The following is a 22,892-nucleotide window of genomic DNA, read 5'->3' as shown; positions in this document are numbered from 1 at the left end:
CGTCCTAATGACAGACTCAAAACTCTGTGCACAATTTAGCTCGTTATTAGAACTAATTGGTGCCAGGCATTCCATCCTCTTTGATACGGCTAGCCATGGGTATGAAATTTTCTGAGTTAATAAACCATAAAATGGATTAAGAACTTTCAAAGTGCAGTTCATATCACAGCTTAATTGGAAGGAGAATATTAGTTGGCTTTTTACGGATACAAAGGAAAGCCATGTTTTGGGGTGGAAGAGCACATGCACAGCCGCCTTCCCTGCCACTGTGGAGCTGGGTAATTTCTAATTGCAGTGCCACAGAGTAGTGGCATTTGATGGCAGGCACCTTCCACAAACGCTCCGCAGCACGCTGGGCAGCCCGTGCAGCTGAGCAGAGGAACAGGTTTTTTTCTCTGTGTGTAGTACTTACTCCTTTGTACAGAGAGAACCAATTAGTACGGCTCTCCCAAGGTCGGGAGCTGCCAAGCAGAAAAAGAACAGTCAGGGTGGTGTGGCTCCTCCTGATGTAGCCGGCATAGCTGATGCCAGACTATCATGTGGTCCCAGTGGTTTTATACCTATCTCATTCTGGTTGTTTCTTTACACCTCTTTTCCACTGTTCCGAAGAGTACAATTATGTGTGTGTGTGTGTCCCTTTTCTCACCCATTGGCTCAGAAAAATAATGCAGTGTGATTTAGAGAATCCCCTGGCAGTGATGGAGGAGGAGAACCCTTTGCAGGTGTCCCAGGCACAGCACATAGCCTCGGGAGGGCACTGCACGCAATGCTTGGCTGCCTGAAATCCATCAGCTGCATATGCCGCTGCTCTCTCTTCATCAAGGAGCAGAAAGGCTACCTGCCAGTTGCATACATTAGATCATGGCCTGCCTGTGTTTAAAAGCACTTCCTGTATGATTTTTGTTAGTGGACTAAGCTAGCTAAGCTATAACATTTCTCTGAGGAAAAAAGGAAAAGGCCTGTTAGCTTCCGCTGGCACTGGGTTATACCCAGTGCTGTATTTGCTGCTCTTTGCAAACATGAGCAAAGCCAAACAGTGCCAAAATTCCCAGGTACTGATCGTTCTGCTTCCTTGTGTGCTCTTATGCACCGTCTGAGCTGCTTGGCCCCTCTCTTCATTAATCAACCTCCATGAAACCACTTAACCTGCTTCCCCTGCTCCCCTTGGAGCTGGGATTTCTGTAACCAGGTAGGTTCAGCCAGGGGCAAGGGGGGAATGGAACCCAGCCTGCGCTGGTCCTTCTTCTCCCAGTGCAGTGCTGGAGTGCAGAGGAGCAGCCTCTTGCCTGCATTGGGTGAACCCTTCAGGGTTATAGAGACTGCATGGCTGAGACTGCCACAGAGCAGGTGCCCCAAGAGCGGGTGAGTGTCTGGAGGCTGAAGGTTTCCAGCTTTGCCAGGACTACTTTGTACTTCAGCTCTCATTAGGGAGGAAAGTGGTCCTCAGCCTGACCCTGGTGCCCTGAAAAATGCTGCAGAATACTGAAGCACAGCGAGCTAACAAAGCACACCAGAGAGCCGTGACTCTGCTTCCACTCTTCACACTGCGGCTGAGGTCCTTACTATTTGTAAAATGTTTTGAGAACCACTGCAGCACAGTGCAAAACAGCAGCTGTTTTGACAACCAACAAATCCTGTTTAATATCCATTAATATCTTTTCATTTGAGTCATGAAAGTTTTTCTGCAACACCATAAGGAATCCCAAAGAAAAAGCCTGTACTTCAGGTGAACGGAAAACATTCCTTGGGCATCTCGTAGGCTCAGCTCATGTCCCTCCTGCTTTGGCCTCACACTGCAAAAGCCACCACTGAGCTATCTGGAGAGCTGGAGCTACACTATGTGTGAATGATAGAAACAGCGGGATCCTCAGCGATGTCCCATTGGGGACAGATGTTTGGACAGGTGTGGAATTTATTATGTACATCAAGATGTCTAGAGCTTGTAAATCTGTACTGCCCCAATCACCTTTCGTTTTAAACCCCATGCAGATGTGTGCACTGGTTTGCTTTCTTGTTCTGCTCTTCTTTGAAGCTGGGGGATTTCTGATCTTTACCTGCTATTGGCTTTACTCCATAGAACGAGGCTTAACTCGTTCGGGAATTACAATAACCAGTTACAGTGCCCTGACTGGCACAGCAGTGAGGTCCTCAGTAAAACTCCTGAAGCAGCCCATGCAAAATGCATGGACTCCTCCAGAAGCTTCTGGAGAACATTTAGTTACGTGAGAATAAGATCACGTGGGATGATGTTTTCAGAAGTTCTAAGAGCACACTTGCTTAATAAAATACTCTGTGTCATGCAGAAACGTCATGGTTAATATTTCTTAACCCCTAGTGCTCTGCAAGCGCAGGATGTGCCCGCAGGGCACTGCAGCCCCGTGCTTCAGGGGACCAAACAGCAGCTCTCACAGACCACCCCGACAGAGAAACAAACTGGGGGGGTGCACCGAGAAGAGCCCCCACAATCGGTGTGCTTTGTAACTGGAGCCTCGACCCTCCGCGCAGCCTTGGCGGGGTTCCCTGCCCTGCTGGGTGGCTGAGCGGACGGGGGGGCTCTGAGGGGCTCCGCGGGCGGCTGGGGCACTTCTGCGGGGCCAGATGGAGCAGGCGGCTGGGGATGGCTGAGGGACCGTCGGCATAGATCACAGCGCGGAGAAGCCTGCACCGAGCCTCGGAGGTGCGGCGTCGAACGCCGCGGCCGTGAGGGGCCGCACCCGCTCCCGCCCAAGATGGCGCGGCCCCGCCTGCGCCCCGCCCTCCCGCCGCCGCCGGTCCTCCCAGGGCGCTGCGCGGGCGGCTGCCGGCAGGGGGCGGTGCAGCGCGGGGTGTGTGTGTGGGGTACTGTCGGCGGCGCGGCCTCTCTTGGTTGCGTCGCGCAAGCGGCGCCGAGGCGTCATATGACCGCGGCGCGGGGGCGAGCCGGGCCGTGTGGGAGCGCGCGGGTGCCCGACAGCCGCCGCCGCCAGTCCCGGGCCGAGCCCGCCAGTGCCGCCGGCCCGCCCGCCCGCCCCTCCGCCGCAGCCATGCTGGCGCTGCTCTCCCGGCTGCTGGACTGGTTCCGCTCCCTCTTCTGGAAGGAGGAGATGGAGCTCACCCTGGTGGGGCTGCAGTACTCGGGCAAGACCACCTTCGTCAACGTCATCGCGGTAAGCGGGCCGCGCCGGGACTGGGGCGGGAGGCGGCGGGGCTGGGCGGGTAGACCTGGCCGCAGCACGGTGCCAGGCGCGCCGCGGCCGGCGCAGGCCCCGCGGGAAGGGGCTGGCGCCGCGGTAGAGCCGCGCCGGGCCTGGAGCGGCCTGGTGTGCGGCCTCGGTCCCCGCTGTCGCTTGCCGGCGCCGGTCGTGACTCGCATGCGGAGCCCGAGTGCGGGGTGCAGCCGCTCCGCGGGGCTGCCCGGGGTGGGAGCGGGGCATGGCGGCCCTCGCGGGGTCGGTTCCTAGGCGGTGGCTGAGCCGGCCATGCGCGGGGCCTCCATGAACCTTTGTGTGCTAATGGGACCCTGATGACACCGATAGCTGTATCAGAGCTCTGCAGCGTGCTCTAAAGGCTTTTTTCAGTCAGCGTATTAGTGTGGTCAGGCTTGCGTTAGTGTAACGTGAAGACAGTGTAATGTGTCTTCAGTGGCTTTCCTCCATTTGACTCGTATTTCAGTGCTCCTCAGTAAATGATTAAGTGTTTCCTACTCACGGTTCTTGTCTCAGATTTTTGCTTATCCTGTTTGCTGAAACCTGCATTAAATAATCTACTTTCTTTTAAGGCATGCGCTAAGAAGTACAACTTCCAAGCAGCACACTGCTGAACCTGGGCCTACTTATCTGACGATCTGCCTGGAGCAGATGAAGGAAGGGTGTGGGAATCCTCCTACATGAAGCTTTTCCATTGTTGGATAAGATAAAGCATGGCTTGCTTAAATGCTGTATTTGGCTTCATCAGTGTCCTGTTCTGCGGATGCATGTGATGGGGACATTCAAAGGGACAAGCTGGAATTTGGAAGCCCTTGTAGGGAGACTGAAATGGGAAACCAGGGTACCTTCTGGTTTTGCAGGGGGCATGACTGAGTTGAGTCCAGTGCCTCTAGAATAAGGAAGCTGGTGTCTTCAACCTTACACCCAGCAGAGTTTCAGCCTGTTCTGGTTTTTGGTTTGGTTAGTTGTCTTTTGGGTTTTTTTGAGGCTGTCTTCTTAATATTACTATTTTTATGAATGCATTTATTTGTCAGTTAAATGAGTTGCAGGATAGCAAAAGGACTGTCATTCTTGCAGTTGCACAGAACTCTTCTTACACTAACTAGCTGTCACTAGTGTGGTGTAAGCGCTTGTGTAGTTGCGGATGCTAGCGCTTGGTGGTCTTCATGATAATCATGTGAACTGGGTCTGCCCTCATAAAAGGAAACTCTTCCTCTGCCTAGTTATGTTAGGTGAAAGTTGCTGGACCAAGAATGCCAGAAACCTTTTCTTTAAAACACAGTAGTAGCTGCTGCTACCTTTGGGCTTGGATTTCTGAAAATGGAACTTTGAAATTGTTGAACAACCTCAGTCTGTGGCTGCTGAGCTGATGTGTGCATAGAATTTTGGCCACTGAGGTTACTCTGCAGGTGTTTTGTCTTCTGGAATCCTGGATGGTGATGGCACTTGACTTTGCTGTTCTGTCTGTGTAGTATCGGCAGCACATCTCTTTCAGGGAGTTGTCTGTGCAACTGTACTGCAGATACATAGAGTAGTATCGAATTGTTGTAGTAGCTGCACGTTGGTTTAATCCATCTAAGTCATCTCAAATGGGCAAAAAGTACACTTAAGTGAAGCTGACATCTGTATCCAGCTTGCTTTGCTAGTGGTTGAACCTTGCAAGGTTTCAACCACACATTAGGATCACACCCAGACATTTATCTGAGTAAGTGTCATTCAAACACTCTTGCAAAACTGAGTGAAATAAGGAAGTTGTTATGCATAATGGCACAGCCTAGTTAGCTGGTTTAGGTTTGGAAGTAGCAAGCTGCATTTCTGAAGTTTTAAATTAAGAAATCTAGTGACTCTTTTCAAAGAAAGAGAGTGAGGGGACTTGCTCAGGGTTTTATTATTGGTTTTAAAAAAATAATAGCCTAAGCTTCAGTTACCAGTGCAGTATTAAGTTCTTGAAGGAGTAGTGCTGTCCGTGGCATGAAGAGCTTTCTTGTTAGCTGCCTTCTTGACTGACTTTAATTCAGAGTATGCGTTTGGAAAGAAGTGCTGAAAAAGAATAACTTCTCTCTGTAGGCCAGTTAATGGTTTGGATGGATGTAGCTGTCAAGCGTTGGGATTCCTTAAAACCAAAATGAAAGGAATGACACAGCAAGATGCTAGTCCTGTAGAATAGCTCTAAAAGCTGGATTGCATACCAGGAACTTGCTGTGGCTTATAAGGTTGTGTTCTGTCTAACAGAGGGCTATTACCAGTCTCTTTACAACAGTGAGTTTAATCTAATATAAATCTCTAATGTAATTTATGCCAATCAAATCAGGCATATGCAACGAGAGGAAAAACTCAAGCAATTACACAGGAGACTTGATCCAAGGCTTGACTGCTGCTGATGTGGAAAGGGCATGAAAGGCAGACAGTCCCATTCTAGAATCATCTTTTTCTAGGTAGGTAGCTGGTTTGACCATATTTATTCCTTCAATGTAAACACACACTTAGTTTGTAATCAGACCAAACTTACGTTGACTAGAAGGTTTAGAAACTGACCTTAGCAGTGAAATCTAGTTACAGCTGGATGCAACTAATGCAGCTTCTGCTTTGCTGAGGCTCTGTATTAGTCACTGTCTCTAATTAGATATTAAGCATAAGTTTTCCATGTGCATGAGTAAACTTGCTCACAAGGGAGGATATAATTTCTTCCTGGTCCTAATTTCCATAATGTAAATGGCCTGTGGCTCTTGTTTGTAGAAACTGCATGTTATCCCAGTATCACATCTTGAATTGTTAGCTTCTTATCTGAGGACTTGAAATGCCCATTAGTTACTGGAGTCTGTAGTATCTTCTGTCATTTGTATCTCTGCAGCTAGTGTCTGTTAACAGGTTTTCATCAGACTTGCTGTCAAAGCTGCGAGTCCCAGCCATGCTGGTGTGGAGAGGTATGAGAGGCAATGAGCTCCACAGGCACGTGACACAACTGAAATGTGACTCAAGTAAACTGACTCTGTTTCCAGGCTGTGGGCAGTGCATGCTGGTGAATAAAGGGACACTTGTTCAGCTTCAGAAAAGTGCTTCATAGAAGAGCAGTGCTTCCTGTTGTGAAGTCTTGCTTGAAACCTGGTAGATTTATTCTTGATCCAGGAGTTTGGCACTGGAACGCTGAAGCTTGATAGCCTGATCCTCAGCAGGCAGGAGAGGAAAACAGCAGGGGTTGGAGGTGGACTTCCCCAATAAACTCAATCTGTTCTGTTCATAGTGATAGGGTAAATAAGATCTCTTTTTAGGATTTGTGTTAAAGCCTAAGTTAGCATGGTGTGTTTTTAACTTTGGAATACTGACAAGCCTTTGAATGAGGCCTTGGTTTCTGGAGAGAGGCAGTTTTTGAAGCACCTCAAGAAAAGATTCCTTTGGCCAGTTGGGAGCTGTGACTTCCTTCCGTCCTCATGACTATTATAAGTAACTTTGACTTAAAGAAGCCACACCAGAGAAGTGTGGAAAAAGATTGCTCTAAAGAGCTTTGCTGCTGCATTATTGCCTTCTGAAAAACACAGGTAGGTCATAAATAATGTGTGTTGTCACCTCATACACATGGTAGTTAAGCGAGAAGGTTGATACATCTTTTTAAGTGAAGTGTTTCTTAATCAGAGAAGTCTCTTGAAATGGATTGCCTCACTTCATTAGGTAATAAAGCTAATATGAGGTGACTCATACTCTAGTTATTACTCTTTCTTTGAGGTCCTGCTTGCTGTATCCCACCTGGTCTGAAACAGGTGATTGAAATTGGAATCTAGTTTTTCCATTGTGGTCTTAAGTTCCCATATAGCACTCTTGAAGCAATGGAAGAGCTTTAAGCGGAGAAAGATACTTTCATGAAAGGCATGAAATGTCCTAAGATCTTATATGACTGACTTGTAGGTACAAATGTGCCTTTTTAGGTCTTGTTTAACTGCTGTGTGGTAATGCATGATAAGCAGGCCATGTCCTTTTAACACTCCACTGAAGTCAAGGTTGGGGAAATGAAACTTCATTTTCTTGTCAGATACCACTATTTTGATTTCTGCAGCAATCATTCGTAGAAGTGTTGTCGTAAAGCTTTTCAAGGGACTGTTCAATCACAAGGATTGAAGCTTCTAAACTAGAGTTCAAGCTTCTGAATGTGATCACAAGTAGCTGGAACACTGAAGTATTTCAAGAAGGCAGCTAGACTCCAGAAACTAGCGAATTGATTTGTCCATATATGATGCACTTTTTGGTTGAGGCTATGAATGTTGCAGAGGAGGCTTAGTGTAGGGGTAGCTTTATGTAATGCTAAAATTACCCTGCCTTTTTCTTTCCTTTAAGAAGAGATTTCTGAAAGATGCAGTGATTTTCTTAGTGTAAAAGAACGAAGTTCAGGGATGAGCAGCGGGGCTTAAAGTTATATGCTGGTTCAGGTGAGTTGGGAGTGTCCTGGCTGGGATCCATGCTCCCAATGATATTGTCTCCTCGTCAGCTAAGCTTGTTTGTGATCTCCTCTAGATGGATGAAAAGTATTATGAGTAAAGATAAATCCTTAGTGTGTAGTAACGAAGACTATATGAAGAAATTTGTCTTGTAACAGTAATGAGTCATGTTAGCTTTAGGAGATGCAAGCTGAAGGCTGCCCTGACTTTTTCTGTTGTTATAAAGAATCTCCTTGTGCAGGTTGTGGAATCAAAATCTGGTAGCTGTGAATTGGTGGTTGAGGACCATGTGGATGGACCATTGCAGGCAATGTGCTTTCTGCTGACAGCAGGAGAAAGCTTACTGCTCTAGCTGGAAAGAAGAGGGAGCACTGGTTCTACTGCTGCATTTTGAGTTCTGCCTTTAATGGCTCCTTTAATGTATTGAAATGAGCTTTTAAGAAAGGTAGAGGAAGCAGGAATTCCTGTATTACACTCAATTACTTGATCAGACTGCTTAGGGCTTGGCGCTGGCAGTCTAGTAAGCATAACTCCTTAGAAGTTGGCAGTCTTCTGCCTGTAGTTTGTCGGTTAAGCTGGCTGTAGCTGAAGACTAAACTCACATCCTTTGGACACTTCTGGAATGTTAGTGATGGAGAGTACAATTCATAAATGCTACCATCTGTGCAAGAGTTGGTGCTATTACTAGGTAAAAGGTGAGCTGAACGCAAACTGATTTGTGCAAGTAGGTGTTGGGCCTCTACTGGAATACAGTGCAGGGACCTAGTTCAGCCTGGAAGCAGTTTTGCTCCTCTGAATAATCCCTATTCAGCATAAATGCTCAGGCAGGTAAATGGGTTCATGTTGCTCTAAAATCACGTGCTTGGGTTCTCAGGGAGCTTGGAGTATTGAAAAGGGTCTTAAACCAGGAGGTCTGACGACTAGTTCTGCAGCCTCTTTCTGCATGTGATCTCTGAAATCTGGTCTGTTTAGTCTCCCTCTTTCTTATCAGAGGCTAGAGTTACCTTTGTTTTGTGACCTTCAATGAACAGTTTAAGGCTGTGTGACTTCAGAGCTAATGGCTTTATTCATCGTTACTTCTAATACACAAGGCTGATCTTCCAGGAGGCCTGGATGAAGTACAGTGTCTGCCTACTGGAATATTTACAAGTGCTGAAGCGGATGCTATTGCTGGATTTGTAAGCAGCTACTCTTGAGTAGCTTGAGCTATGAGTGTTTGAGTATTTGAGTGTTTGAGCAATGCTACTGTGTATGACAACAGCCAAGCACTTTCAGATCAGGAATTGAAAATATTTCTGTGCTTATCAAACTTGTTTGAAAGCTGATGCCTATTTTAGAAGGAGAAGGCATCATATTGTGAACACACACTGATAGGGCTGAGTAATCTGCTCTAGGAGGGACAGAGGGAAGTCTGATTCAAACAGAATTGCCTGCTAATAAAAGCATATTCTTGTTCTGCTGAGCAAGTAGCTTTTGCATATGAATACTCTAAGATGCAACTGAATTCCTGCCTTTTTTTTCCCCTGTAGAGGTAGTAAACAAAAGCCCTCTAAACTCTTGGTTTAGAGAACTGTTTCTGGGCTAAGATGGTTGGGTACAATAGCAGAACCTATCAAAGGAGATCACTGCCTGCTAGCAAAATCCTGTACAATCTTTTTACCATTTTTGATCTATCTTAAAATACAAGGTGGCTGCCAGTAGCTTTCTTCATGTACACTGTGAACGTCTGTGAACACCCACACTGATATCAGAGTAAGGTCTTTCAAATGAAGAGCTGAGTTGATCAATATGCTCAAAACCTGCAGTCAGATGCGCTTCTCAAAGCTGTAAAGCGCCCACCTCACCTCAGAATCCAAAGCCTTTGAACTTCCTATAGTGGGAAAGGGCGTGCTTGTGTTTTGGAGGCAGCTCAGTGAAAGCAGCTGCGCTACCCTTCTCTTCTGTTTCTGACAGTTCAGAAAGTATGTCAGTGCTGGTTTGTCTTGCCTACAAACCAAAGTTCAGAAAGCTGAAACTCAAGTTGTAACTGAGTGACTCTCTAGTCCAGTTTTTATGCAAGTCAGAACAAGTTTTTATGCTACCTGGATGTGTAGTGTGGGTAGAGAGTACTTGGAAAGTAGCATAAGGTGTAGCAGCTTTTCTGAAGATACTGTGATCCTCCAAAAGGAAGCTTTCCAGAAATTTCTTCAACATTACATTAAGCACGGGGCAAAAGAGGTGCTGCTCCAATCTGAAGGAATCCGTATCCTAAAAGAGTGGTCAGAGAGCATGAACTATTGGTAGGAACAGCTCTCGAGTGAAGAATCTGGAAGTACGAGTGGGATAGCTGGCAGCATATGGGGTAATATGGTGTAGCAGAAAGAGATGGAGGTTTGGGGAGTGCTTGGGAGACGTTTAGTTAGAAGATGTGGGTGTAGGGTGTGACTGCAGAGGCAGGAATGCTGTGATTCTTGAGCAACCATGGCAAGCTGACCCTTCAAAGGCAAGATTGCCAGTGCATGCTTTATGAACCGAACAAAACTGCATCAGATGTGGAAAGCAGGGTTAATCACCTGCTGCTGAGCTACACATAATCCCACTGGCTGAGATGGGCAACTCATACACTGGGTTTTCAGGGCAGGAACAGGAAGCTCCTGAACCAGCAGTCAGGTTGTGCACCTACCTTGCTAAGTTAAAAGAAAGGTTAGAGTAGTTTCTGAAACAGTGCTGCGTGAGATTGATACATGTAGTGTAAAGAGCTGAAACATCTTTCAAATGAGAATGCAAAACACTTGCCTAATGAGGTTTAAGCTGTCCATTTTTCAGATCATTGCTTTTTACTGTTGCATTCCTTGGATTCAAGGACTTAGTTATTTTTTTTACTTCTTCTTCTTTCTTTTTTTACTTCTTTTTAGTCTGTATAGCCATGCATCTGGAAAGCAGATACTAAATGTGAAAAATCACCACCTGTTCAGGGGACTGCTGGCTTCAAGTCTAAGCTCTGGATGTATTTCTGTTTTGGAGGTCAACAGCAAGACCAGTGTGCCATTTAACTCAAAGACTTGGCCAAATAAGCCCAAATGAGACTGTTATCATCTGTATGTTTTCATATGATTTCTAATATTTATCAGCCTTATACTGGAGTATGTATTGTGTGGAGCTTGCAGCTCTGGTTTGCTAGGCGAAGGTCACGGGGGGTTTTGGAGGTGAGGTAGTAGGACAAGCTGAAGAAAGTGTGGGCTTCTAGGCATCGAAGCGAATGACAAAGCATTGGTATTATGAGCTGATCATCTTCTGGTTGCAAACCCTGAACAGCATTTACTCAAAGCATACAATTGTTTAGGTTGGAAAAGGCCTTTAAGATCATTGAGTCCAACTGTTAACCCAGCACTGCCAAGTCCACCACTAAACCATGTCCCTAAATGCCACATCTACACGTCTTTAAATACCTCCAGGGATGGTGACTCCACCACTTGCCTGGGCAGCCTCTTCCAATACTTGACAACCTTTTCGGTGAAGACGTTTTTCCTAATACCCAATCTAAATCCCTCCTGTTGCCACTTGAGGCCATTTCCTCTTGTCCTATAGCTTGTTACTTGGGAGAAGATACCAACTCCCACCTTGCTCCATCCTCCTTTCAGGTAGTTGTAGAGAGTGATAAGGTCTCCCCTGAGCCTCTTTTACTCCAGGCTGAACAACCCCACTTTCCTCAGCTGTTCCTCTGCAGACTTGTGTTCCAGACCCTTCACCAGCTCCTTTGCCCTTCTCTGGACCCATTCCTCAGTGTCCCTCTTGTAGTGTGGGGCCCAAAACTGACACAGTATTCATGGTGTGGCCTCACCAGTGCCAAGCAGAGGGTCTGATCACTGCCCTAGTCCTGCTGCCACACTATTTCTGATACAAGCCCGTATGCTGTTGGCCTTCTTGGCATGTCCACTCAGACTTAGTTACTGCTTCCAGCTTGTGAGCAGTTGGGCCCTAACTGTAGGGTGAGGTGACATCTGCTTCAGGGATCCTAACGGCCTTTTAACTCAGGCTAGCTTCTCTGTGCAGCATCAGGGAAGAGAAGCAGACTTTCTGCTGCTATGATACCGAATCCTAATTAAACAACTGAATGCATTTGAGTTGATCTTTTTTCCAAATCTGGTTGACTGTCTGGTTCTATTACACATAATGGATGTAGTGTGAGACATAATGACCGCTGTGGCTAAGATTCACCTTCTGCCAAATAGCTGAGGGAGCATGGGAGAAATCTGTACTGCTGTTGATAATGCTTGTTATGGCTCCTGGGTTAGCTACAGGAGATAGCTGTGAACTTGGCTTTCAAGCTGCTACAGATAAAAGTGTAACAGACAGTAAAACATCTGCCACCAGAGAACCTCTCTAGTACAACGCTGTTTTGCGGCAGTTATGTCAGAGTTTAAAGTGATGCTGAACTTCTGGTGGAAATGGACCGAAATACTTTCCAGTTGCATTCTGATTGCCTCTTCCACTGTGGAACAGGTTGGACACTGTAGCTTAGCAGGAAGCAGACCTGTCAGGTCCTTCCACTTTCCAGCCTTCTAACACTCCTCAGGGAGTTAACCATACCTGTGGGTTGGAGACTTACTCCATAGGAGTGATTTATTACTCTAACTGTTGCCCATGGAGAGTAGCTTGCATCAGAGGAAAATCTAGCTTCCAGGTAACTAGGAGATCCTGATGTGTACAGAACTTGGCTCCAGCAGAAGTAGACGAATGGCTCTTTTCCTATACTTGCCCTGGTTGTCCATCTGTTAAGTTGTGCAAAGCACTTTTCCCGAGGTAACTTGGCTGCTCTGACTGCCTCAAGGCTTGAAAAAACCCCATATTTGAGTGCTTGTAAGAAATGACTCTACTGACTTCACGCAAGCTTCAATACACATGAATATAATATCTACAACTTCTTGGCTATAAAGCCTTCAGTTAGAAGACAAATAGTTAGAAAAAGATTATGATATTTTATTATGTAAACTAGCTGCATCAAATAAGCACTAAGTTTACCTTTCTGTTTTTGCAGTCAGGTCAATTCAGTGAAGATATGATTCCTACTGTGGGCTTCAACATGAGAAAAGTTACAAAGGGTAATGTTACAATAAAGGTATGTTGCTATTGTTGTTTGTCTCTTTTTAAACGTATGCAAGTTGTTTTCAGCTTCTAGTTTAAAATTTGTGTGTTTGCTCTGTTTTGTTTCCACCATTGGGACAAATATAGGAAACTGAAGAGGCTCAGCTTAAGGATATGCATATGCTTGTTTATGGGGTTTCTTAAATGAGAATCTGTGTGTGATTTCCATGTTCATGGACTAGTTAAAGCAAAGTTGTGATAAAGCTGTCTGGCTCTAATCTGAGTTAATTTTCAGAGATTCTCCACTTCTGTTCATCAATATTGCATAAGGGAAGACTTACATCAAAAAGCAGTTTTAAGTCAATACATCTTATTGTATTTTCTTGTATAGCACAGTGTAAACTTCGTACACAGGTGTGTTCTTGCACCTGGTGTAAGATGCTCTAATTTGCAACTTATGCTATTGGGACTGCAAGCTTTGAGCAGCTATACTAGGGATTATTTCTGCTTTGGTATGTGAGAGGTCCTGCAGCTGGCCTAAGGAGACAGGAAAAACTGTGTTTTGATTTCTTGTCTTATCTTTGCGTGACATGTTTAGACATAGTGCATGGCTAAATTGTCTTTTTTCCCCTTGCCTTAAGATTTGGGATATAGGAGGGCAACCACGATTCCGAAGCATGTGGGAGCGATATTGCAGAGGAGTTAATGCTATTGTGTAAGTGTCGTCTTCCTTCAGCTAGTACTTAACTTCAGATTTGCTCCTCTTCTGTGTGTACCCTTTCTAACAGTGCATGCCTGACTTGGCAGTACTTGTTTTAATTTTGCAACTGTACTGCAGCCATATTGACCTCTCTTACCCTTAAGTTCAGGGCTCAAGATAGGTTATTTTCTTATCAGTGTCTGATCTGGAGTACTAACTGCTTCCTTTCTGAACTGGATGGCAGTGCTGTCTAACTGAAAGAATCTTCCATCTACTCTGATCTTGGAGAATTTTTTTAAAAGAACCAAATTCTTTGCTCAGAAGACCTAGCTTTGTTGTTTAAAGCCTTGTTGAATGTGCTTAGAACCGACAGTGTAAAAGAAAGACTGCTGTTCCTGAAGTAGTTACTGACCTAACCTTAAATTCTCTTTAAAGCTACATGGTAGATGCTGCAGATCGTGAAAAAATAGAAGCCTCTCGAAATGAGCTGCACAATCTTCTAGATAAGCCACAGTTACAAGGAATCCCTGTAAGTAATGTTGACTTACACAGTATTAAACTTGCTTGAGCAATGAACATAACTTCAGCAATTCTGAAGTCTGGCTTGAACTGTTAAGTGTAAGGCCTAACCTTATTGGTTAGTATAAGCAATAGTGTCTTAAATCAAATTGTTGACCTCAGTCAATCCTTCAGTGATCTTACTTTTGTTCAGTACCAACAACAACAACAAAATTTAAAAGGACATAAAAGAGGACAGTAGTTCCAATAGTAGAATATTCCACAGCATGAGTTTGTGCTCTCTAGAGTCTGCTATAGCTGAGGTTAACCAAATTGTAGTACAGAAGTATAGAGTAAGCTTAGGGAATCGCAGGTGAAAGTCTACTGGGATTGTTCTCAGTTTTATCAGCTGATGTGTTCTGATGTTTGCTTTTTGCACGTTACAGTTTATTTGTACCCCCACTTTCCCTGTGACTAGGTCAGTCTTCCTCCTTTATCTGGTTTAATAGTGACTGTCTAATTCTGTTCGATTTACTAGCCTAGTGCAGACTACTTTTCAGACTCCCTGAAGTTTGCTGTGTGGCTTGGTGTGGGGTTTTTTTCTGTTTTTATTTTTAAAAAGCAAAGCTGCAACTGTTTCCTTCTACTCTGGATTACAGGTTCTAGTACTTGGAAATAAGAGAGACCTTCCTAATGCTTTGGATGAGAAACAGCTAATTGAAAAGATGTAAGTCTAACCTGTCCGAAGAAAGACAACTTTAACTCAGTAAACGAATTCATGTACATAAAGTTGTTAGATCAGGAAGCTTCTATTTGCAAGTAGAAAACCCAGCAACAGGAGGTAGCTGAAACATTGTACAGAAACAAGTTATTTGAAGATGAACAGGTCAGATTGTCAGTATAAAAGTCCTTGTTATAAGTATGTTGAAATGTTCTCTCTTTTGTAGGAATCTTGCTGCTATTCAGGACAGAGAAATCTGCTGCTACTCAATTTCTTGCAAAGAGAAAGATAATATAGGTAACTATTAACCTAAAATGTTAAACATTATGAAGAGCTGTCAGGGGATGGATTTGGGGTACTGTTAACTTCTTAAACACAAGCTTCCTGGCTTCAGGAAACTGGTAACAAGGAACAATGTGTAAGTGCACTGGTTAAATTTGGTATAACTCCTGATGGCAGTGAGGAAGCTTAACTGGTATTAAAGTGAAATCTGCTGCCTGCCTTTAGTTTGCAGCAAATAACTGACTAGTCTCACTATTAGCTTGGCCTAAATGATTTTATACTTCTGTTGGGTGTTCTCAACTCTGCCTCACTTCATGGGGCTAGTAAGTCCTTGAAGCAAGTTTTTCCTCAGTCATTACCTTGGAATTATCATCTTCCCTTGCTGTCTTATCAAAGCAGTTCCTGTTGTGGCCTATGCTAGTCACTTCTCCATGCAGCCAAACAGTAAATTTTTCTGGTGCTGACATCAATTGTGTTAGAATTTCTGGAGTTCAAAGGCAGAAACCATGGAACTGTGTAATACCAAGTACTTGACACAAGTACTGTAAATAAACCAAGTAATCTCAACTGAATGAAAACACAGTACTTATCAGGAAAAGGATGGCAAGTGTTGTTGCCTTCTTGTGGCTGCCATGAGATTAACACTGGTTCACTGGCAGGCTAACATGAGTTTACTGATGAGGGAAACGTCAGGCTGGTGGTCGCAGGAACAAGCTACAAAGGATACCAGGACTGCTTTGTGTTAAGGACTCAACTTCTTTCCAGAAAAAAACAGCCTCTGGAACTCTTCTGACCTCTTAGCCAAGAACCTTACCATCAGTTAAAGATGCGAATGTGGTGGACAGGTCCAGTAGATACTCCTTTCTCTCACATCTCCCACACAAGGCTCACAGCACAGCTGAGCATCACTGATGCTATAGGGAATGTGCTGCTAGAAGCATTGAGCTGGTATGATGTTAGTGCATTTCACTTCCTTAGCAGACCCTCTTTCAAGCATGGAGGAGCTTGATGCCTTGTACTCTAGGGCTAAACTAACTCTGTTCTCATCAGGTAAGGAGAGGCAGACTCGCTAGATAGAGTAATGTTGATCTCAGACTAATTCTGTGAGTCATACCAAAGTGTCAGATTAAGGGATGCCTTTTTTTCGAGAGGTGTAGTTGACTGAGGAACCAGGATGTCTGGGGCAGTTCCTTTAAATATTCCTTAAAGGATGCTGGGCAGCTATAGGACCAAAGCACTGACAGCAGGCATTCCAAAAAATGATTCTGTTGATGTGTCTTGGAACATCCTCTAGAGAAGGACTTGGGATATTCCTGTCGTGTCTGAGGACACTGGCATACCAAAGCAATGCCAGTTATACAAATACAGATAGACACTTGAATATGGAACTTCTCTTCTCTCTCCAGATATCACGCTTCAGTGGCTTATTCAGCATTCAAAATCAAGAAGAAGCTGAAGTCTTCCTGGAATCTCCAGTACCAGTTGGCCATAATCTCAATTGTCCACTTCCCTCCATAATGAGATACTACCCCAAAATCCTGTATCAAGAATCTGCCTTTTCACGGTTCATTTCTCATGTGCACTGCTGAAGACTTGTATTCCTATTCTGTCACAAAACAACTAGAGTTGTCATGATTAAGTCAGCACAAATATTTATGTTACAACCATCTATGGTGGGAGGGTCGTGGGGGGGGGCTTTTTAAAAAAAGAAAACCTAATCTCTCTACGATGTTAACTATGATGGTACACTCTGTTCTGGTTTTTCAGGGCCAGGTTTTTATATGATTTTCAGCAGGTGTTTTATTTCTAGTGTTTAGTGGCTTGAAGATGCTGATGCTTGACAGCATTAAGATTCTGTAAGATGCCACATACAGTAGTTAGGAAACATTTAAGCGTGAGTTGTGGGATACTGATTTATCTCACAAATGCATGTGATGTGTGTATGTAAGCAGAGAAATGGAAGCTGTTTGCAGAGGGGAGCACAAGGCATAGATCAGCATCACTAATCTACAGCTGAGATCTTACCCTGTCACTTAAAAAAAAAAAAAAAACCCACTCATGATGAATTAGGAAAGAGTCAAACTGTTTAAAATAATTTTGTTGCTTCTGTTTAACATTTATGTGGGGAATGGGAATGGAATGTTCTGTCAACCTTTCAAAAAATTGGAGTATTCCAGCATGAAAACAAATTGCTAGAAACATCAGACTTTGTTCAAATACATTTTTCTATCTACAGATACTAGTGGTCTCTATCTGAAACCAGAACATACATTCTGAGCAGCTGCATGACACTTAAATTACTGATGTTTTTGTATAGAGTCAGTTGTTGACCTTTAGCACAATATCTATGTAATTGTCTAGTGTCTCTCCTGCTCATGAAATGGCTGGGCACAGTTTCACCTGGTGCTATGGAATATCTAGGCTATTGTGACAACTCTAGACCTGCCTGCTTTCTTGATGTAACCATGTGCAAAGTCTGTAAGTTGCAAGATGAAATGTTCTACAGTGTCAAAGCACAAGAGAGCCAACGAATCGATCCTGTTTCTTGACTAGCTCCTACAGTATAGGGAAGTGTGCATAAACTAAAGATTGTAATGTTTTTGTAGCTTTACTTTCTCAATGACTTCAGTATATTTAAAGGGACGGACTTGTTAAGACTGGTTTGTTCATACAGTAATGTCAGTGTAGCTTACTAGTGTATGCAAATACATGGTACACCTGCTTGTGTTGCCTCACACTGTGTGTGATTCTTCACCTAAATGTGGTTTGCATTATGTTGAAGTCTTTGGTTGGAAACAGTTTAGTCCATATCGGTTATGACAAGCCAGTTTTAATTTAGACTGCCATGGCCTTACTGTTCTGTACCAACTGTCGCACTGTTGCACAGACACTACATGCTGCCTGCATTCAGTCTGAATTTGCATTTTAACTTTTTGTCCCCTTTCAGTTCTCTGAAGCATGATTTCAATTAATTCATACTCTGGTGCTGTAGAGGAGAGGGTATATTAACTTGCTACTGTAGTCCCTAGTTCACCAGGAACTGCTACAGGTGACTTTTATTTAGCAAACTTGCTTGTGCCTAAAATAAGGAAACTAAACTAGAATGAGTGAATCTTTGTGGGGGACCAGGTCACTGTTTAGTTAACTGGCCTATAGCTAAACTCGATGTGTTTGGTGTTTATATACTTCACTGCTTTCAGCGTTTATGGCATCCAAACACTACCAATTGTTAACCTGTGCATTACTCTCTGCATGTGAACAACTTATACAATTACTGAACTTTGTAAATACGTGAATTTTTTTATTTAGGTGGATGCATATGTTGGTTTACTGCTCTTCAGCTTTATTCAATAAACTTATGTTTTGAGGGTTGTATTGACACTTAACTGACTGACTTGAGTTGATGTGGCTTAACTCATGGAAATACGGGATGTCTGTCTCCTCTCCCACAAGGTTACAGTGGGGGCAGAAGGCTTGGTAAATACTTGAGCTTTTTTATGTTCTGTGGTTCAACTATTCAAGTGAAATGTTTATAAAACTACCTTTCAGGCCTGGGGCTTTCTCAGCTTACATGAGCAAGCTTAGCTAGTAAGTCTCAGCAGACTTCAGTGTATGAAAAGCACTGGTCAGCTGAAGGGTCTTAAGTAGGGGCAGCCTTCTGGAGCTCTGTTTTCAGGAGAAAAAAGCATGTGTCTACAAGCTTGTTTCTTGTTGTCAAGTCTAGAGTAAAACCTTTGCTTTTCTGGCACAAGTGTCAGATCTAGCAGTTCCTGATCATTCATTGCCAATTAAAGCATAAAGATTCTTATCTCATTGGAAAGTGAGGCTTTTCATTGACTAAGGTCTTGAACAAAATCTCTTTTGTGACTTTAATCTGAAGTTGCAGTGATGGTTCTTTCCAAATGCTTTGTTGCATTAATTTCTCATAGGTCTCTGATTAAGTTATAGGACCATATGTCAACATCTTCCAAGTAATGGTAACAAACTGGATGTCTTCTGTTCAGGGCTTCCCTCCATGTAAGCTTTCAAACTTACTGAACTGTAACAGGTTAGTTTTTAGGCTTGAGTAGTGGTCAGTTAGCATCCTTCACATGTAGATTGTCTGGTGGGAAGGACTAATGAACTGTTGAGTAAAAGATCATGTGTGTGTTTCTTCAGTTGATGGGAGATTCCTGCATGCAAAGCAAGCTACCTGGAGTGAATATTCAAAGCAAAATGCCTCTAGACACAAAATCTGAAAACAGTATTATTGCTGCAAGATTTGTCACCCTGGTTGGTCTGATACCAGTGCTAATCACTTAAATGAGCTGTGGTATGAATTTGGTCAACAGCTCTTTGCTCAGCATGGTATTTCAGGAATAGTTTCTACTAAATGTAGATAGCAAGGAGAGCTGCACTGGCCACCTATGATGCGTGTACTCTAGAAAGTACATTTGCGTTACTTCAAAAACAACTAGGCTTTCAGAGCTGTTCCTGTACTGTTCTTCCAGATGCCCTTAGTTACTCACGTGGCTTAAATATAGACCTTCAAGTGACTACTTGAATCCAGTGCAGAGGATTACACTTTTCTGTTTCAGGGCTTGATTCACTTGCCAACTACCTTAATTTTGAAACAGAAAAGTGTATTAAGTCTTTCCGGAGGAGTGAGGCTGTTCTCACCACCTTTCAGCCTTGGACTTAAAAAACTGCTCACTCCTCTGGCACAGTTAAGTCCGAGGTTAAATCTTTTCTGTTCTAATGAAGGTGTGGAGCCTACGGCAGGTATTTAGCAGTGTTGTCTGCTGACCTTGGACGCTATAGTTGTGTTCTGCTTCTAGAAATCTGTTGGGCCAGTCTAATCTCTCATGATGATTACTTATCTCAGGCTCTGTAGTGAGCCTAGACAGTAAACAAAGACTGATTTAATTTCCGATTCTCAACAAAAGTTGCTTTTGGGTATGCATTTTAGAAATATAAATTATCGTACTTAACATCAATAGCCATAGTCCTGAAACTCGTTTCTGGTGTATCTGCAGTAGGCCTTGGCTGTTAGCATATTAAGAAAACCAGGTCTTGTGAAAAGGCAAATACTGAGCCAGTGAGAATTCTTGGTCATGAATATGCATGGAAGTTGGACATCAGTCATATGTGTATGATTTTGTGATGTGTTGCTATTGTGTGGTGTCTCGATGATTTAAAATAGCTGTCAACTCTATAAATACTTGGTGTTGGTTTTGATCAGTACAAATGATGGCTCTTGCTGATCACAGAGCAGCAAGTCTTCAGGCTAGACTGGGAAGAGATGTTTGTGCATGCATCTGCAGCACTGGGCTGTGTGAAAGTTTTCCTTGTGGAAAAACTCCAACATTAGTGTGGATGGTGGTTTCTTTAAGTGCAATTACGGTGCAGCATAATTCTCATCATCACCCTGACTATAGCTGAGTGTCTTAGCAGTTGCACAGAGCAATTCTGTCCTACAGCTTGGCAACATGAAAGATGCACAAACGTGGAGCTGTTTCATGATCTGTGGAACTAATAATCTAGTTTCTTACTGATTTGTGTTTTCTCTTTGCATCTTTATGGAAACAGGTTGGAAAGACAGTCCTTTTTGGATGCTGACATATAAAGCTCCATAATCTTTACTTTCTGGTAGAAGAAAGGAGGCCAAAGAAAATGCCTTAAACAGTCTCTCTGATTAAATTAATATAGGGATGTTGTGCAGGGATCGATAATAACTTGAAATATGGCTTAGCCGCATTATCAAGCTTTTAACTTTTCTAAGGTTTAATTTTATAGTTACTGTGGCTGTGCAATGGCATGTCATGATTTGCTTTTTGTGTGTTTACTGGATGTGAAAGAGATGCGCTTCCTCCCAGTAGCATGCGCCAGCTCTGCTCCCTGCTGGCTTGCTTTTGCACTGACCCTGACTGGAGAGAGCTGTCTGAATTCTAAACAGGGGGTGTAAATCAGGTTGTTTAAGCTTGTCTTGCTGAGAGCAGTGCATTGCCAATGACACAAGCAGCAAAGCAGTGAATTGTGTTAAAGGAGAAGTAATGTGTGACTGCCTGAGACTGGTATGTGCTTCAGGACTTTTATTCCCTTAATGTGAGTGTAGAATGACTTGTCTCACTAGACTGTAAACCCTCAATGAGTAGTCCATTGCTTTAGGGCTACAGATGTCGAATGTTAAAGTATGCCTTGGTGAAACATTGGGGTTTTTCTTTTACATGTCACTTAAATGACAAACACAGAATGGCACTCAGAGGGGGTATGCACATACTCTTATAAAGGAAAAGTAAAATACTGGGTGTTTTTATTTCTGTCACAGTGGAAGGTGGGTAAGTAGACCTTTGTGCCAGGATTAGTGCCTTTAAATTATGACATTACAGGCTTTATTCTGTTAAAGGCAACATCTATCATTGTGATCGTTTTGCAGTGCTTCAATAAAGTGTTGTTGAAAACAATCCTTCTGCATATTCATATGTAGTAGCACAGCTGCTTTTATGGTTGTTAGAAATATATAAGAAATATATATAAGAAAGAAATATATAAGAAGCCCTCATTACCAAAACTACCAAAACTAACTTAAACCCATCTATGCTAACATTTAATTCCTCATCTATGAAAGGAGCAAACAGGTTGACTCCTTGAATCAGTCCTCTAACAGTGAAGAGAGCGGGTGGTGTTGCTTCCATAAAGGCAGATATGTTCAAATAGTAAATTCAGGAAGTCTTTCCTGGCCTAATTGGGGAACATCATGTTTTAAACATGTGTTAGCACAGCAATTTCTCTGGAAGCCAGTAGGAGTGTTAATCAAGTAACTTCATCTCAAAAGAGTGACAGTAAGCCTTGTGCTCAGTGGGGGCAACTTTCTGAGTGGTCTGTGAAGCGCTCTTCTAATTACAGCTTTCCTTTAGATGCTGAAAGCATTTGTTGGTCTCATTTGTGTTTCTGAAAAGACCTGTTGGGTGGAAATTCATAAACCATGTTACTCAACAAGCAAAGCAAATACGTGGGTAGAGAAGGAAAAAGCTGTGGTGGTGTGTGAAATTTAAAGCTAAACTTGGCTCTCAGGAGAGCATCACAGTGAAGTAAACTGGGAAGCTGCTTCTGTATAATTGTGTTAACTTGGGATGTAGGAAGATATTTCAGTCTCTTCAACAATGCGGAGTTTTCCTCATTTTTTTTTTTTTTAGAGTCAGTAAATTATCTCCTTGGTGTGAAGAGTATTTCTTGTGCTGAAGAGGAAAAAAACATTAAAAAGATCGATGAATTCCACAGATTGAGGAAAGGAACTGAACGAGCAATCTCAGGCTTCTATGTTTGAGCAGGCTAGAGGACTTTAACAGGAGTCAACATGCAGAACTCTTGATGGACCACTAAATTGTGAATTTTATTTATTTATTCATTCTACTGTTTCTGTTATAATGGATGGAAAACAGAGCAAGATCTGGCTTTTGAAAGTATAAAATACAGGCTGAAGACAACATTAATGACTGTTGTCTGTTGATGCATGATAAGTCTTTAACTATTTTTTTTTTCCCTGTGTAGGGATTTTTCATATTCTGTCAAATTTATTTATAACAAATCTTGCACTTTCTTGCTAACAGGTTGCAACACTAGAGTGGACACCAGCCTTAGCTCAATGATAAAACAGTTGAGGTTAGGATCACAGTTACTGGTGATACTGGTAAAGTTTCTGGGGTAGCTTAGAGATCTCTCCTCTTTACCTCCCCCAGCTGTAGCCTCTTTACTGCTGGTTCTTTTCTTCTGACTGTATTAAGAGAAGTTTTGGTTTTACCAGTACTGCTTGAGTCTATTTTCACTTTCACATCCACAATTTGCAAGTGGTCCTTGTCAGGTTTTCTATTTATGGTGCTTTCTGAAAACGCCAGCTGCCTTGGAGCTTGTTCTTTGCTCTCTTCCAGCGCTGCACCGAACACTGCTTCGCCATGTGCGGGGTACCGCCGTAGTCTCTCCCCCTGCTCCGTACCCCATCTCGCTGTTGGAGCAGTTCAGCTGTCAGCTCTGCCGTT

General features: G+C 43.4%; 1 protein-coding gene across 1 annotated transcript; it reads left to right on the top strand.

Moving 5' to 3' along the window:
• Positions 1-2,876: 2,876 nt before the first annotated feature.
• On the top strand, positions 2,877-21,320 carry ARL8B (ADP ribosylation factor like GTPase 8B). Its single transcript, XM_030500887.1, has 7 exons — positions 2,877-3,146; positions 12,630-12,710; positions 13,318-13,391; positions 13,812-13,905; positions 14,534-14,601; positions 14,822-14,892; positions 16,284-21,320. The coding sequence occupies exons 1-7, from the start codon at positions 2,898-2,900 to the stop codon at positions 16,331-16,333; spliced, it is 687 nt and encodes a 228-aa protein (XP_030356747.1). The 5' UTR covers positions 2,877-2,897; the 3' UTR covers positions 16,334-21,320.
• The last annotated feature ends 1,572 nt before the right edge of the window (positions 21,321-22,892 follow it).

This window comes from Strigops habroptila, chromosome 11 (assembly GCF_004027225.2).
Source record: "Strigops habroptila isolate Jane chromosome 11, bStrHab1.2.pri, whole genome shotgun sequence".
NCBI lineage: Eukaryota > Metazoa > Chordata > Aves > Psittaciformes > Psittacidae > Strigops > Strigops habroptila.
Note: the sequence above shows the minus strand (reverse complement) of the source record. Positions and strands in the feature narration are given on the sequence as shown.